Here is a 15,082-nt window from a genome sequence, read left to right on the forward strand (position 1 = left end):
ACGATCTACAACCGCACAACACATCGCATCAAATGTTTTAAACAGCGCTGAATATCTACAATATCGGCTATTGTAAATCTGAATTTTTTGCTACTTTTGCGTGACACTGACTGTAGTAGTAGTAAGCGGGGAAAAACATAAAACGTTAAAATACGGGAGATAGTAGGTTTCTGCCAGACAGCAACGAGTATTATCCAATGAGGCAGTTAACGCATGAGATAAAGCTCTAGTCCTACTCACAGCGGAGCTCCGTCAGCCAGTGAACTGAGTGAAGAACAGGCCAGAGAGGCCATGCCCAGCCACAGTAGTGTCCTCTGCATACTGCCACCTATGATCCCGTCTCTCTGATGACAGACAGTGTTGTCTCTAACCGTAGTGCCCCAGATAACCTGCCTTTTTATGCCTTTCTCTCTCAGCCCTTCCTATTGCTCAACTCCACTCCCCCCTGTTCCCTCCAATCCTCACTCATCCACCCGCGGGCCCCCACCCCAACGTTAACATTTCCAGTAAAGCTGTCTGGCACCATGCAGCTACGTTATTGGCCCTAAAACAAAAAAAATAAAATGCTATTTTTCAATAGCTAAAGTATAACATAATGCTCAAAACACCAAAAGGGGTTCCCGCCCAGAATGGGTTAATGATGTTTGGGAGACAAGAAACACTTTCCTGGGGTTCTTATGTGGGCAATGTGTGTTTTTAGATATTTCAGTATTTCAAAGTGTCATGGAGACTGGGCTCACTTACTTCCTGGACTACATCAAGGACTGTCTAAAGAGGACGAGACGCGAAGACCGTATGGGAGACGCCATGTTGCTTATGGTGCTCCATGGAAGGAAAGAAACATGCGCAGTTGAGACCAAGGAAGCTGAACGCGGAAGTGTTGGCTGCATATAGCCCATTGCGCATGTTTCTTTCCTTCCATGGAGCACCATAAGCAACATGGCGTCGCCCGTACGGTCTTCGCGTCTCATCCTCTTTAGACAGTCCTTGGACTACATACATGTCTCAGTAAGACAGCCCTCCCCCTATCCACAAGGAGGAGCAGTGGACCAAAGCATTATGGGAATTGTAGTCCAGGAAGGAAGTGAGCCCAGTGTCCATGACATCATGGAGTCTATGGACACTTTGAAATACTGAAATATCTAAAAACTCATATTACCCACATAAAAACCTCAGGAAAGTGTTTCTTGTCTCCTAAACATAATTAAAATAAGATCTGGTTGCAAAAGGGGTGAAGTACGTGTCCCTTTAAGAACACATTATTTACAGTGGTAGCCTGGAAAATGGCAAGGTATACATCTATCGCAGGGGTGGCCACACTTTTTTGACTTGAGAGCTACTTTCAAAATGACCAGCTCAACAAGATCTACCCACCATTGCTGAAAATAGTTTAAATATGTAGGCTTTAGAATAGTGCTGCTGACATTACATAAGACAAATGCACTTGGAATGGGAAATAGAGGGGGAGAAATGGATTAATGGAAGGGTATAGGGGTAGGGTTTTCTTTGTATTTCATAATGCTACCGACGTTTGTGCACAGCAAACAAAATATTGCATTATGGATTTGAGCTGACAGGCACGTTTTGATGTCAATCAATCAAGTCACCTTTAATTCAAGTGGCAGATGCCAAAAATAGTTTTTTATAGATCGCGATCTACCGTTTTGCAGGGCACCCCTGATCTATCTTCAATGTGGATATGTTTTTAACCTTGTACTGTAGCTATTGGGACATGAACAAAACTGTGTTTGCTTAGTAATCCTGAATGTTGTTTACAGACAGCAAACATGTTTAATCTAACTGCCTTACTTGTCTAATCATTAAACCCAATTTGGGGTCGACACATATTGCATGATTTGTATTTGTAAAAGAGAATAAAGCCTATACTGACCTTATATAAACTAAATCATGTTTCTCTTTTTATTTCACAGTGTTTTTCAGAAGTCCATGCCACAATCACATTTGAAAATAGGCCTACACTAGTATAACAAACTGAGCGATATTTTAAAATAATGTAACTGGTTAGTTAGAAAGGTATTTTTCAAACCACTCTTAGATTCAACTACAGGAGGTTCATTTATCACAGCATATAATATCCTTCATAGGCCTACTGTATATCTCCTGAGACCATATTGGGAGAGTTAGAAAACGAAAGTGTTCGAAAACAAAACTGCACTGATGGGACATGTTTTGTTTATAACTATATTTGGACATGAACAAAACGTTTGTTTGCTCCTAATCCTGAATAATTCATGGAAAATGAAAGAGGCTTTTCATTATGAGTATTATTTGCCACTAAGTTAGTTCTATTGGAAACAGCCTGGCGTAGCCTATGTTTGGTTTGTGCTATAGTGGCACTATAGTAGCCTAACCAAACATACGCCATGTTTTTTTTCCAATCAGCAAACACAGCCGTTAATCTAAAGCTGTTGAAATACTGACCACATCAATCCATTGAGCTAACGGACTTTGCGCATAACACAACTTATAACTCATATGGCTGACAGTCTGCCTCTTAATTCGATCCAATAAACATGCAGTGTATTGCTTAACTTATACTCCAAGTTAACAATGTTATGCTGTCACAGGTCACATCTCATCAGGAAAATGTGCATATAATTGTTCAGTGTATTGAGTTTCTTTTCTTTTCTAATACATTGCTGAATAAACAAGTTGGCCATGAATGGCCTACTTGTGCACGAGCAGGGGGCGCAACTTATGCGCAGTGCTTGGCCGCTCTGTTTGGCGCCCCCGGCTCTCCACCGTCAACTACTGCGCTATAAGCAGACCCCAATCAAGTTATTGAAACATCTGACATAATTTATATAGTTAATATATAGTTAATATAACTTAAATTGATTACGTCATCCACATACGTCTTTTAAACATGTTTTTACATAAACACAGTCAATAAACACAGTCATCAGCCAATCCCTGATTGGCCGAGCAACGGCACCAACACAAGGAGGCGATCCAAAGGGTCAAAGGGACCACCGACATACAGTACGCTGCTGCGCAGCAAGCTGCCAACTCGCACTCCGATTGGCCGAGCGACGCACCAACGTACGCACACAGCGCCCTGATTGGCCGAGGGTGTCAACGACGAAAACAATACTTGCGCACGGCGCACACTTTGCTCGCGCAAGTAATGAACTGATTAATGCATTCATGTATATTTTCATTTAACAAAACAAGGTTAATATGATTTTTTAACGTGGTCTTATACGAAGGCTACAACCTATATCTTACAGAAACTATAGTAAAATACGCTTTGTGGAGGTGCTGGGTTCAAAAAGTGACATATGAAAAGAGAAGGGAACCCGCACACTCATATGCTCCAAAAGATACATTTATTGACGACGTTTCGAGCGGCTCGAATGCATGCATGCCCTTTTGTTTTTCGCCCTGGAAATAAAAACGTCTGGGTGTTTCCGAGGCTATGCATATAGACACTATTTGAGATACTGCACACATAAGCTACATGGCTGCTTTCCAACAAAACAAATCAGGTTGGAAGTGACTGTTGGTGTGACTGTAATATTATTTTAAAGTGTCTTTTGGATATGTGTGAACAATATGGGATCCATATACGTGTTGTACAACTTCTGTATAATTGTTGAGCTGATTAATTAATTAACATGTAGTATGTGTAGAGTAGATGATTGTAAATTGCTAATCTGTGTTTTGGATGGTCTGGATGGACCTCTAAGAAAAGACAGCCTCCAGATGAAGAGTCTCAGTTTTTGGCTTGGGCTAGTAAGTGACAACACCATATGGGAGATCTGCCAGCTGGGCTTTTGTGGAAGGTTTAGCCTCTCTGGGCCCTATTAAGCAAGTGGAATCTAATTACATATAATTTTACAGTTTTTAAGACGTGGGGGCGGGTGCAATGTCATATTACAATTATGGGCCAGGTAAGAAGCGCTTTCGACACCCCGTGGTGTGAGCAAAACGGCCTTGAATTAGTCATGGGAGTGTTTAAGGGAGTTTTGAGGCTTACCCAATGAACATGTCCGTACTATTCTCTTTACGACACCAGCTGATGATGCGCCCTTTTCGGCAAGTGGTATTACATTTCTGCAGACTGGCACCATAGACATGACATGACTTTGTCACATTTGGGTTAATTATTCATATTGCACTGCATGCTGTCACCTTTATGCCTCAAAAGAACAGATCCACAAGCTGTCACAGCCATGATGTGCATAGCTTGTAGGCCTATGTCTCTATTTTGTTAAGTAACTTGCAGTTTTCATTGGAAAGTCATTACAGCGGCGCAGCCATATGTTAAGGGAGGGAGATATACGCACATCATCACTTAATTTGTTTCTGTTCTAAGCATGAAAAACAGCTGTAAAAATCTTTATTCTAGTTGATTTGATTCATAAATGAATAACTAAGACTTTGAAATGGCACCTACCTATACCTCGGAATGGAACTGCGAGTAGATACGCAGCATTGGCTGGCAAATTGGCAATCCATGCGTAATGTTCCCAGAATCGTCTAACCCCCGAACATACAAGTTCGTTTGATATTGTTTAATTCGATAAAAATAGAACCATGTACCATACAGCGAATGAAAGCAAGATTCCTAAGGAATATGGGGATTTTTACATTTTAAAAAACGGTTGAGAAATGAGAGAACCATGAGTGTTTATAATATCAAATATTATAAGAATAATATGAAAGACAAACGGGCTGTGAAGAGCTCAGCTCACCATCCCGACAAGGAGGAAATATAGCCTATAGTGCATGCACGTATATGCACTGACTGTTGCACACACGCTCTTTATTTGTTTCTATTGAAAAACACCAGTAAAATAACGTTTATTTTATTTTATTTCATTCGAGTCACGACGAAGGAATGAGTTGAAATGCCATACGTGCGCCATGCGTATTGCTGCGGCCCCAATGTTATGGTCTTCGCTCGTAGCATTTTATTGAATATGAAAGCTAACTTCCCAGTGATTATGGAGATGTTTTAATTTTTTTTAAAGGTTGAGAAATGAGCGATATATGACCCTTTGCAATCTCAGCGTTTGAACGTTTGAGCCAGAAAGCTCGTCTCCTGTTGCCATGTCTCATAGAAACAAGTAAATAGGTCTATAAACATACTCCCTAAAGAATCACATATAACAGGGGTCTGCAACCTATTTTAAATGAAGTGCCATGTTTTTATTTTCTAGATAGTGAGTCTGCCATATCAAGATTCATTTTAATGACACCACATTAAAATTTCCAGCATATTTTGATTGTCCACAAATAAATAATGAATAAAGTTCTTCCTTCTTTTTACATATTTTCTTGCACATTGTTATAATGATCATTATAAATATATATCCCCCTGCAGTCAGAGTTCATAGTTTTAATGAATTAATGTGATGCATTGTGAGCTGGTAGATCTGCTATTTTCAAAAGTAATCTTTGAAAAAAGTGACAATTGTGGAATATTTTTGAAAAATGTTATTGAAACATTTAAAAACACAAATCTGTCATGGGGGTCACTGGCTTAGTTGGGCAAATGCATTCATCTGGGGGTCCTTGACATGGGAATGTCGCTGTGTGAGGATCACTGGTTTAAACAACATTAGGAGAAAAGCCCAAATAAGCACTTTAGAAACAAGAAAAGCAACCACAACTACCAATATTTACAAGCAACTTTGCAGAAAAAGAAGCCGCTTATAATAAACACCAAACAGACATGGCAACACTCCAGCAGCACTCCAGAGCCGCTCAAGTGTAAAATCAAACAGTGCTTTTTGCTTTTAAGACGTGGTCAGACCCAGGCGGAATCGGTATGCGCTGAGTGTTTTTAGGTCAAGGGGCTTAATAGCAAATTAGCGCAAAGCGAAAATAATTAACATATGGACACTCCCCCAATGCTAAATTATGCAGGAACGTGGTATTCCATATGAGTGAGCGCTCACCACGGCTTCCATAATACGAAAAGGCGCAGAGCGAGGGCGAAATCTGTATTACCGCATGGGTTTTTCGTCTTGCTTAATAGGGCTCTCAGTGTCTTAAATTCTATAGTTTTAACTATATCATCATTATCATCATCACCTTTATTTATACTCGGGAGTACAATTGAGGGCAAGCCCTCATTACTTGCGCAAGCAGAGCGTGCAAGTCATGTTTTCAGTCAGGTGCTACGATGCGCGTGTTTGGGGCCAGCACATGTTACGTCATATGCTGGCCCCAAGCTGACCGTGCAGGTGTGTTTTTGTCATGCTACGAAGCATATGTCCCATGACGTGATGAAGATATGTACCAATGTCCCTTAGAATGCACATGATATGATGTCATACGGACATACGGAAGCTGACCGTGCAGGTATGTTTTCCGTGAATCGTGATGAAGATGTACCAATGCCAGGGTATAATTGGTTGACGATGGTGACGTAATGATGATACGTTTCAGTGTCAAGTACATACGCATCAAACCACCCAGCCGATCACATTATACCACCAACCACCACAAAAGGCTCTGGTCAGGCTCTGCCAGTGGGCCTAATGAGCCAAAGTCCCCTCACCTGTGCACTTTCCAGCCTCTGCCTCAGCCAATTGATTGCCATGGCAACCGCACATCTGCAAATTGATTACTTAACCACTCCACTTTTCACAGTCAGTTTGCATACAGAGATCTCCATGTGGGACACAGACAGATAGGTAAAACAGGTGCTATGACAAGTTGACAACGGGTATTATTAGGTTCCCAAGTTGCATCGTTCTCAAGTAGGCCGATGGCCGACGGGCACATACAGGTCTAGTCTCCTCTAAAACAAGAACATTCTCTCATCCAGTTCCCTAGCCCTAGAATGTCTCTGATGTTTAATACATACATTGCAAGTATTTCACAATACAGAGTGTCTACTCACCTAATAAATTGTTCCAAAGAGTTGGAGTCAGATATTGTCCTAGTTTCACATCCACGTGAAAGTTCTGGCAGAAAACGTTTGTTTAGTCAAATAACTCCACTTTTTCGCGAGCTGCACATGGACAACATTCTGACCGGGCGAGGGGCCCGGAATGACCGATATGGACTGAATTTAACAAAGCGTCCTTCGGGATTCAACACAAACGTCATCGCCAATTGGGAATTTAGGGAAACAAATGTATGGGGCACACAATTGGCAGGTGGTGTGATTAATTATCCCGCACCTATCGCAACACAATTGTGTGCCCCAAACATTTGTGTTTCCCTGGTCAATTGGTGATGACGTGTGTCATCAGCTGTCATTCCGGGCCCCTCGCTCGGACAAAATGTTGTCCGTGTGCAGCTCGTGAAAAAGTGGAGATAGTTGACGTTTTCTGCCAGAACTTTCACATGGATGTGAAACCAGAGGACAATATCTGACTCCAAGTCTTTAGTTTGGAATTATTTATTGGGCGAGTAGACACGGAGCGCAGGAGCAGAGGCGACCGATCTATGGCTCCGTTTTGTGAAATACTTGCAATGTATGTACCAAGATACCCATGTACCCTCCTTAATGTTAACGAAGTCCACACCCACAACACCAGAGGAAGTGCAACGACCCATGTACAACCCAAATTCGGCACAAACAAGGGACTAAATTCCTTTCGCTCCTATGCCACCAAAATGTGGAACGCCCTACTAACAGTCATTAAGACATGCGAATCCCTTGACTCCTTCAAAACCGCTCTCAAAGGTCTATGGACGGCTCTATGGACGGCTGCAATACGAAACTGGCCCCTGTAAAATCTGAATCCCCGCCCCACCGCCCACCCCTTTTCCCCCTCACTGTATATGTTTCTTTTCCCTTTTTACCTCCCTTATGATGAATTCCTGTTCTGTTCTTTGACTATATAGAATAATAGAAGTGTCTATTTGTACGTCTCTAAATGTTTTGATGAAATTAACAAGGTGGACCCTCTTGTAAACAAGTGTACTGCTCACAGTTAACAGTCTTTGTATTGAGTTTGTGCTTGAAATGTACTGTAATTCTGCAAACTGTTAATACATATTTCAATCAATCAATCAATGTAACATCAGAGACATTCTAGGGCTACCAGTTCCCTGACAGTCATCGCATCAGAGTTGCGGTATGGGACAGAAAGCTTTAAAAGAAAACGCAGCCATGGCTCAGTTTCACTGAGAGACAGATAGAGGCAGAAGCAGGATGAATGCACTTTAGAGTTTATTTCCATCTGAAGGTTGAGGGTCAGGATGGAAGGACAAAGGAAATGAAACAAACTAAAACAAAAGGCCCGCATCTCAATAGTATCTTCCTCTCAGTGTCTCCCCTTGTGCATTAAACTACACCGCTATGTCTGTCGTACAACAATCTACATGTTCACAAAGCCGAGTCCACACGTTGTGAACTTGTAGAACTGCTAGTTTCGCCACGTGACAGTCATACAAGGATACATCAGGCTCAGAGTGTGAGCATGGAGGGAGAGACGTCAGACAGACACTTACAGTATTGAGACTCGTCAAAAAAAAAAACTATTCTGACCTCTCCTGTTGCATTAATAAACAGTTTGTACCTGGTATTCAAGGCATCAGTTTGCATACATTAGCAGCTAGCCAAACTAACAACACAAACTAAAGCGTAAGCAACGACATGCTAGCCTACCTGCTAGCCTTTCTGCAAAGCAACAGAGATACTGCAGCTTCTGTAATGAGCGCAGTCGTGTAAATACATAGCATTAAACTAGCTATCTCACTCGCTGACCAGTTAAACACCTTTTGAACGACACCATTAAGCTTCAAAAGTAGCATAAACTTTCTAGCTGAGAGCCAGGGTTGCCATATGTCTGCTTATTATAAGCGACTTTGGGCATGTTAATTTTATTTTTTATTATGGTTGAAAGTTGAAACCAATGGTTCTAAATCATTTTCATGTCAATTAAGGACCCACAAATTAATATGCGTTTGTCCGGACAACCATCTGAAAATAATTTGTTCCAGGGACCCTCACCATTCTAACAACCAGTGTGTTGTTAGAATGTTCCAAAAAGATTAAAAATGTTTTTGGTTTGAAAATAGCAGATGTACAAGCTCACAACGTGTCGCAAAGCAACTCGTTGTGAACTGTGAGATCGGCTATCTTTCTCACGAAATCTGGCAACGCTGTTGAGAGCTAAGTTGGTGACAAACTGTAGCAAGCGTACACATTTTCCTTCAATAGTGGTTATTACAGAAACAAAAGTGTCAAGGCCACACAATAAAAACAGAACTGTACAGCCCTCAAACATAAGACAGTATTATTATTAATAGCACATAGTATGTCAATTTCTTTACACAGGTAGTGTCTGAAAACAGCTCAATACTGAGTGGAAGTCTGTCTGCCAGATACATCATTGGTTTAAATGGTCTGTTATGGTCACATTAAAAAAAAAACCTTATCATATCACATAGATCTCCTTCCAATGGAGTGAAATAAACTTTCTGATGAACACAGAAATACTTTCATGCTGCCTCTCCTATGTACTGTAATCCGCCCCTTTCTGACTGGCTTGGAGTTGGTCACAGGAATGCATCTGGGAGCCAATCAGAAAAGAGCGTTCGTTAAATATGTAAATTTAAGTTTCCACAAACATAAACATAAAGCACTGATTTAGTTAAGTTACACAAATAATGTACAATTATGAGTTGATAGTTTTTTTTTCAGTCATCACAGTCATTTTAGATGGACTTGCGAGTCATGTTTACTACAACAGAAGCATTGGACAGGACAGGTCCGGTGGTAGTGTTTAGTTTGTATAACTTTCTGTATGCATTTTAGGTACAGAAATTATGGTTTTTCATAAACACGGTACATGGCCAAAATCCAGAATTAAGTCTGTGTGGACACAATACAATTGTGGATATATTATCCATTGAGCTACAAATGCATTGTGTACAGCATTGTTTCTAGAAATGTTTTATGTCAAGGTTCATATGTACTGTATTAGGTCCCAGACCAGCATTTGAAAAGGATTTGTGCCAGCAACCGCCATAAAGAGAATGTCTGTGTTCAAAACCATTCAAAATGTCTCAACGGTTGTGCACATTTCCAAATAACGGAAGTATACAAGAATGGTTGATGTGGTTTAACTGTTCTTGATTTTGCTTGGGACCCCCTGGGAACCGGCCACGGACCGGTGTTGTTCCCCCGAACAACTCCACTCCTTGAGAGCGACTGCTGTACAATTTGTGGAGACTGGAGAACAGCTAATGTTTGTGTCGTGTACTGTGAAGCAGCTCCATGTTCAAGTATTAAGATTATAAAGATCGCTTTGGGCATTTCCCAGCCGTTTCCCCATGATCGCGGGGGTTTCACTCATATGGATATAAAGAATCAACTGACGCTAATGTTACTGCCGTCCAAATATTCCAAAATATTCCAAGTTTATTTACAGTTGTGACGACACAAAGACAACTCCCTGACAATATCGCTGAGAGAGTAGAGTTTAATTGCTAGTAATTAATTACTGAATTAATTTGACCCATTCTTGACATTATTCCGGTAGACTGTCTCTGCCCTAGCAGTCGCTTTATCGCCTTTAACCCATTCTGGGTGGGAACCCCTTTTGGTGTTTTAAGCATTATGTTATAATTTAGCTATTGAAAAATAGCAGATCTACAAGCTCGTAGCGCGCCACAGAGTGGCCGAGCTTGTAGGTCGGCCGAGCTTGTAGGTCTGCTATTTTTGAAAAATCGTGAAAATGCGGCACAAATCTTTGAATATATATTCTTTCAGAAGACTTTTTTTTTTCGACGTCAGGCCTAAATGGGTTAAGGCGTATTACTGGTATTCTCAAAGTGGGCTCCAGGAGGGACCCCTCAGGTTCCTTGAGGGGGTTCAAGATGGACCCTTGCAGGTCTGTGACAATGAGAGTGTACAAATGGAACCAAATGCACCATTTGTACACTCTCCGAGTTATGGGTGGTCCACAAAATGAAAACAGTTTGAGAACTATTGGTCTTTCCGTTGACCCGCCGAGGTCCTGGCCACGCTTCTGTTGTTGGAATGTCAAACTTTGCTTGAAATGAAAACGACAGCCATCGATTCAGACGCTGAATCAAAGAATTAAGGAACAAAACAAAAACATGTTATAGTAAGAAAGAAACCTTAGTTTGTACTTTGAACCGCATAGTGACATCATGTTCTGTTTGACTAGCCCTGCAATGGTCACTTAACGGGAGGTCGGACTTATGGGTAGTCTCCAGCTGACCAGCACAGCCATGCGGTTTGAGAATGCTAACAAAGAATGGCAAATGCTACCACTGTTGACAAATAAGTGAAGTAAAACTGAAGAATACGTATAAAAAACGAGCTAACGGTAAAAGGTTACGTTGACGAGATGAATACAGTCTTCCAGTTCAGATCCACGTTTCAAAAACCGACTCAAAAGTGTTCAGTTTCAATCCCTCCACTTTCTTTCCCTCTCTCACATTTTTTCCTCACACAGTCAAATATTTACTTTTAATATTTAATATTAAAAGTAATAAAGCCCCAAAGCAAATAGATAAAGTCTTTGCTTTCTGATGGGAGAGCTATTGTGTTGTCACTTAAAGAGTCGTCCTTTCTCGTTTTGTTGAAAAGTCACCCTGAAGGTCTCGTCTCCCTCCCCCTCGGTACTATACACACACCCCGTTTGGATTCTAAAACTTAGAATCCTCGGTCCAAAGAATACAGAGGAAAGGACGTGAAGAGCAGAGGAGAGGAGAGGAGAGAGGAGAGGAAGAGGTGAACTCTCCTGCCCAGGCATAAAAGTGATGAGTCGTCGCAGAGGTGGGGGAACAGGAAAGGTTACATGCAGCGCCGACGTTCCTGCGTGCTCCCATGATTCCATGCTGTTCCCAGTCTCCCATGCATCGTAGAAGGCTGGGGGGGGGGGGGGGGGGGGGGGGGGGGGGGGGGGTAAAACCGTGTCTGTGTACGCGTGCATGTGTGTAGGGGAGGGTACTGGAACAGTAATAGGGGCAAAACATGCTGAGACAGTAAGTAACGTGTGTGTATTTAGACATCATATATGTAGGATCTCATGTCCATCTGGTATATTTCGGGCCAGACCCAATGAAAGAGAGAGAGAGAGTCACGCCACTCTTTGAACTCGCCACGACTCGTTCACATAGCTAGGTCATGGATTCTGCGCATGCTTATTGACACCCGTTGTGAGGTTTGAAAGTTGGAACTTTACTTTTGTGATCGCCGCCCCCCCCCCCCCCATTTGCGTTCCTCTCGTACTAATCCCAAATCAATTGTACGTTGTTTTTTGGCAAATAAATGATTGAATATCGAATGTTTGTTTGCTGATAACGGAAGTTTTAAGGGAGTGTCATTACTCTCTCTGTCAAGAACTCTAGTAGACTAGCTGTAGTAGTCCAGGTGTACAGGTGTAGTAGTTAAAGAGTGTAATCCAGGGTGTGCAGGTGTAGTCGTTAAAGAGTGTAATCCAGGGTGTGCAGGTGTAGTCGTTAAAGAGTGTACTCCAGGTGTGTTAGTACTACAGGTGCAGCCCAGCAGGTGTAGTGTACCACGTCTGTTAACGATCCCACAGTTTGTTCTTCCGCGCCGCCCGGGGGGTATATAATACTCCCGCCGCCGCGGCCGTCATGGCGGCGGCCGTCATGGCGGCGGCCGTCATGGCGGCTCACATGATCCCGTTGGTGACGTACTGGAAGGAGTCGTAGAGCTTGGTGGTGATGGAGCGCATGGAGCCGTCCACCAGCTGCTCCACCAGCATCTGCAGCTGCTCCTCCGTCAGGCTCATGTGGAAGCGCTCCTTCAGGCCGCGGATGGTGCTGCTACCGTGGAAGCACGGCAGGTGGGAGCCTAGAACAGGAGATACGAGACGAGAGAGAAGAGTAGGAGATGGTAAATGGTAAATGGTGCATTTATATAGAGCAGGGGTGCCCAAAAGGTAGATCGTGATCTACCAGTAGATCAGAAAGGCTTTGCAGGTAGATCGCATGACATCGCATCTGCCACTTGAATTAAGGTGACTTCATTGATTAACATCAAATCGGGCCTGTCAGCTCAAACCCACAATGCAATACTTTGTTTTCAAGAGTGTTGCACACAAACGTCAGATGCATTACAAAGTTAGACAAAACAAAACAGTACCAATTCCATTTCCGCCCTCTATTTCCCATTCCAAGTGCGTTTGTCTTATGTAACACCAGCGCCGCTATTCCAAAAGCCCTTCAGGTACATTTTTTAACTATTTTCAGCAATGATATAATATTTTTTGGGTGGGTAGACCTTGTTGCGCTGGTCATTTTGAAAGTAGCTCTCAAGTCAAAAAAGTGCGGGCACCCCTGATATAGAGCGTCGCAGTCCCGCCCCCTACCAGGGCCCAGGAAATGATTCTCCGTTCATTTTCCTCATAGACTTTTCAGAAAGTATTTATTTAAAGACGGTTACGCCGTGGACAAAGCCAACTCTTGTCGTGACAAATCATGACAATAAACACAATGTTTTGGGCCAAACAAAGAATTAGAAAGTAGAAAAAAACGGCAGGTTACAACACTTTTTTTGTTGTTTTTCTTCATTGTAATTGTTTGTTTGGTCCAAAATATTGTGTTTATTGTCATGATTTGTCACGACTGGAGTTGGCTTTGTCCGCGGCGTAACCGTCTTTAAATAAATACTTTTTGAAATGTATATGGGAAAAATGCATTGGGATTCATTTCCTGGGCCTGGCGTCATCATGACAGGAGGCGGGACTGCGACGCTCTATAGCGCCTTTATCCAAGGCGCTTTACATAGATTGTGCATTACATTCACCCATTCACACACATTCATACACCGATGGCAGCGGAAACCATGCAAGGCACATCAGGAGCAATTAGGGGTTCAGTGTCAAGGACACTTCGACAGTAACTCTGGGGGAGCCCGGGTTCGAACTGGCAACCTTACGGTTACCATCCAGCCACTCTACCCCTGAGCCACCGCCGCCTCCAGAAGTGCCCACTCGGCCACCAAACATGGACCTTTCAGTCAGTTAGGCCTGTCTGTCGCGAATCGATTATCTGAGATTATTTGGCCTGGTCAGAATCTGTGTGAATTCATCTGGAAAATGTTCATACATTTTCAAAAAATCACACTCGTGTGAAGTGAGCGGCGCTCATCATACATCATTATACATCATCATACATCACATTCCATGCTCAGCCAATCACCTGATCACATTCATACGGACACACATCCACACAAAGATGTGCATAGGAGTGGCTAGCGCCGCTCAAAAATAGTTGAAATAGCAGATCTACAGGCTCATATTTTGAAACATTTTCAACGTGTAACAATGCACACGGCAACAGTCATTTCTTTGTATATTTAAGTTATGTGTCATATCTGCCTTGTGCAATTTTGTTCACAAAGCAAAATACAAATCATTAGACAATTAATCTAAACTAGATTTTTTTAACTAAAATTAAACAAAAATGTAATTATACTCATTCAGTGCCACCTGGTGGACACCAGGTGTTGAGCAGGTGCCAAAAAAATATTAAAAAAAAAGAAAGAAAATGAAAATCCATTGTGCACGTCATGTGCATGTCGTGCACACCGGATTAGAGCAATTAAAAAAAAACGTTTATATATATATATTTTTTTTTAAAGGAATCCAAAGGCGTCATTGGCAATGAGGGCCATATGGGAAAAGCGTCAAAAGGCGTCCTGTGGCATTGAATGAGATTGTGACATTCCTATTCATCAGTTCATTGATTGATTGATTGATTGATTGATTGATTGATTGATTTCACAGAATGGTTGCAGAACACAGAGCCAGATTCTCATAGAACTCCCTCCACACACTGTCAGGGAAATCCCAGCAGGACGGCTCAACCCCGGGGGTCCACCACGGCCATATATATATATCAATTTGGGGGTCCTGGACACGTGCTCATTTAGGAGGCATTTTGTTCATGTGTAATCATACAGGTTTAAAAGGTTACCTTGTTGCATGATGTCCACTATCTGCAGGACTTTGTCCATGTGCTTCCTGGCAGCGATCAGACCCTGCAGCATCAACATCTTATAGTACAGGAACATATCTCCATCACGGCCACCCATCACCTACAGTAAGGCAACACACACACATACACACACATCAACATCTAGTAGATG

The 15,082-nt window shown here is 42.2% G+C and overlaps 2 protein-coding genes across 2 annotated transcripts in view; both read right to left on the reverse strand.

The window, feature by feature from the left end:
* Positions 1–12,596, reverse strand: part of LOC306938648 (complement C3-like) — a gene marked incomplete at its 5' end in the record, with an annotated part of 50,131 nt that extends 37,535 nt beyond the window's left edge. The window contains one exon of the mRNA XM_079522910.1: positions 12,508–12,596. Within this exon, the coding sequence (XP_079379036.1) occupies positions 12,508–12,596 (89 nt within the window). The remainder of the gene's footprint in view (positions 1–12,507) is intronic.
* Positions 8,088–15,082, reverse strand: part of LOC306937846 (phosphatidylinositol 4-kinase beta-like) — a 39,232-nt gene continuing 32,237 nt past the window's right edge. Inside the window, exons 13-14 of the mRNA XM_079521838.1 lie at positions 14,911–15,031; positions 8,088–12,784 (exon numbers count right to left, since the gene is read on the reverse strand). Coding sequence (XP_079377964.1) covers positions 12,603–12,784; positions 14,911–15,031 — 303 coding nt within the window. The 3' untranslated portion in view covers positions 8,088–12,602. The remainder of the gene's footprint in view (positions 12,785–14,910; positions 15,032–15,082) is intronic.

The sequence above is a fragment of the Electrona antarctica genome, assembly GCF_951216825.1.
Source record: "Electrona antarctica genome assembly, chromosome: 15".
NCBI lineage: Eukaryota > Metazoa > Chordata > Actinopteri > Myctophiformes > Myctophidae > Electrona > Electrona antarctica.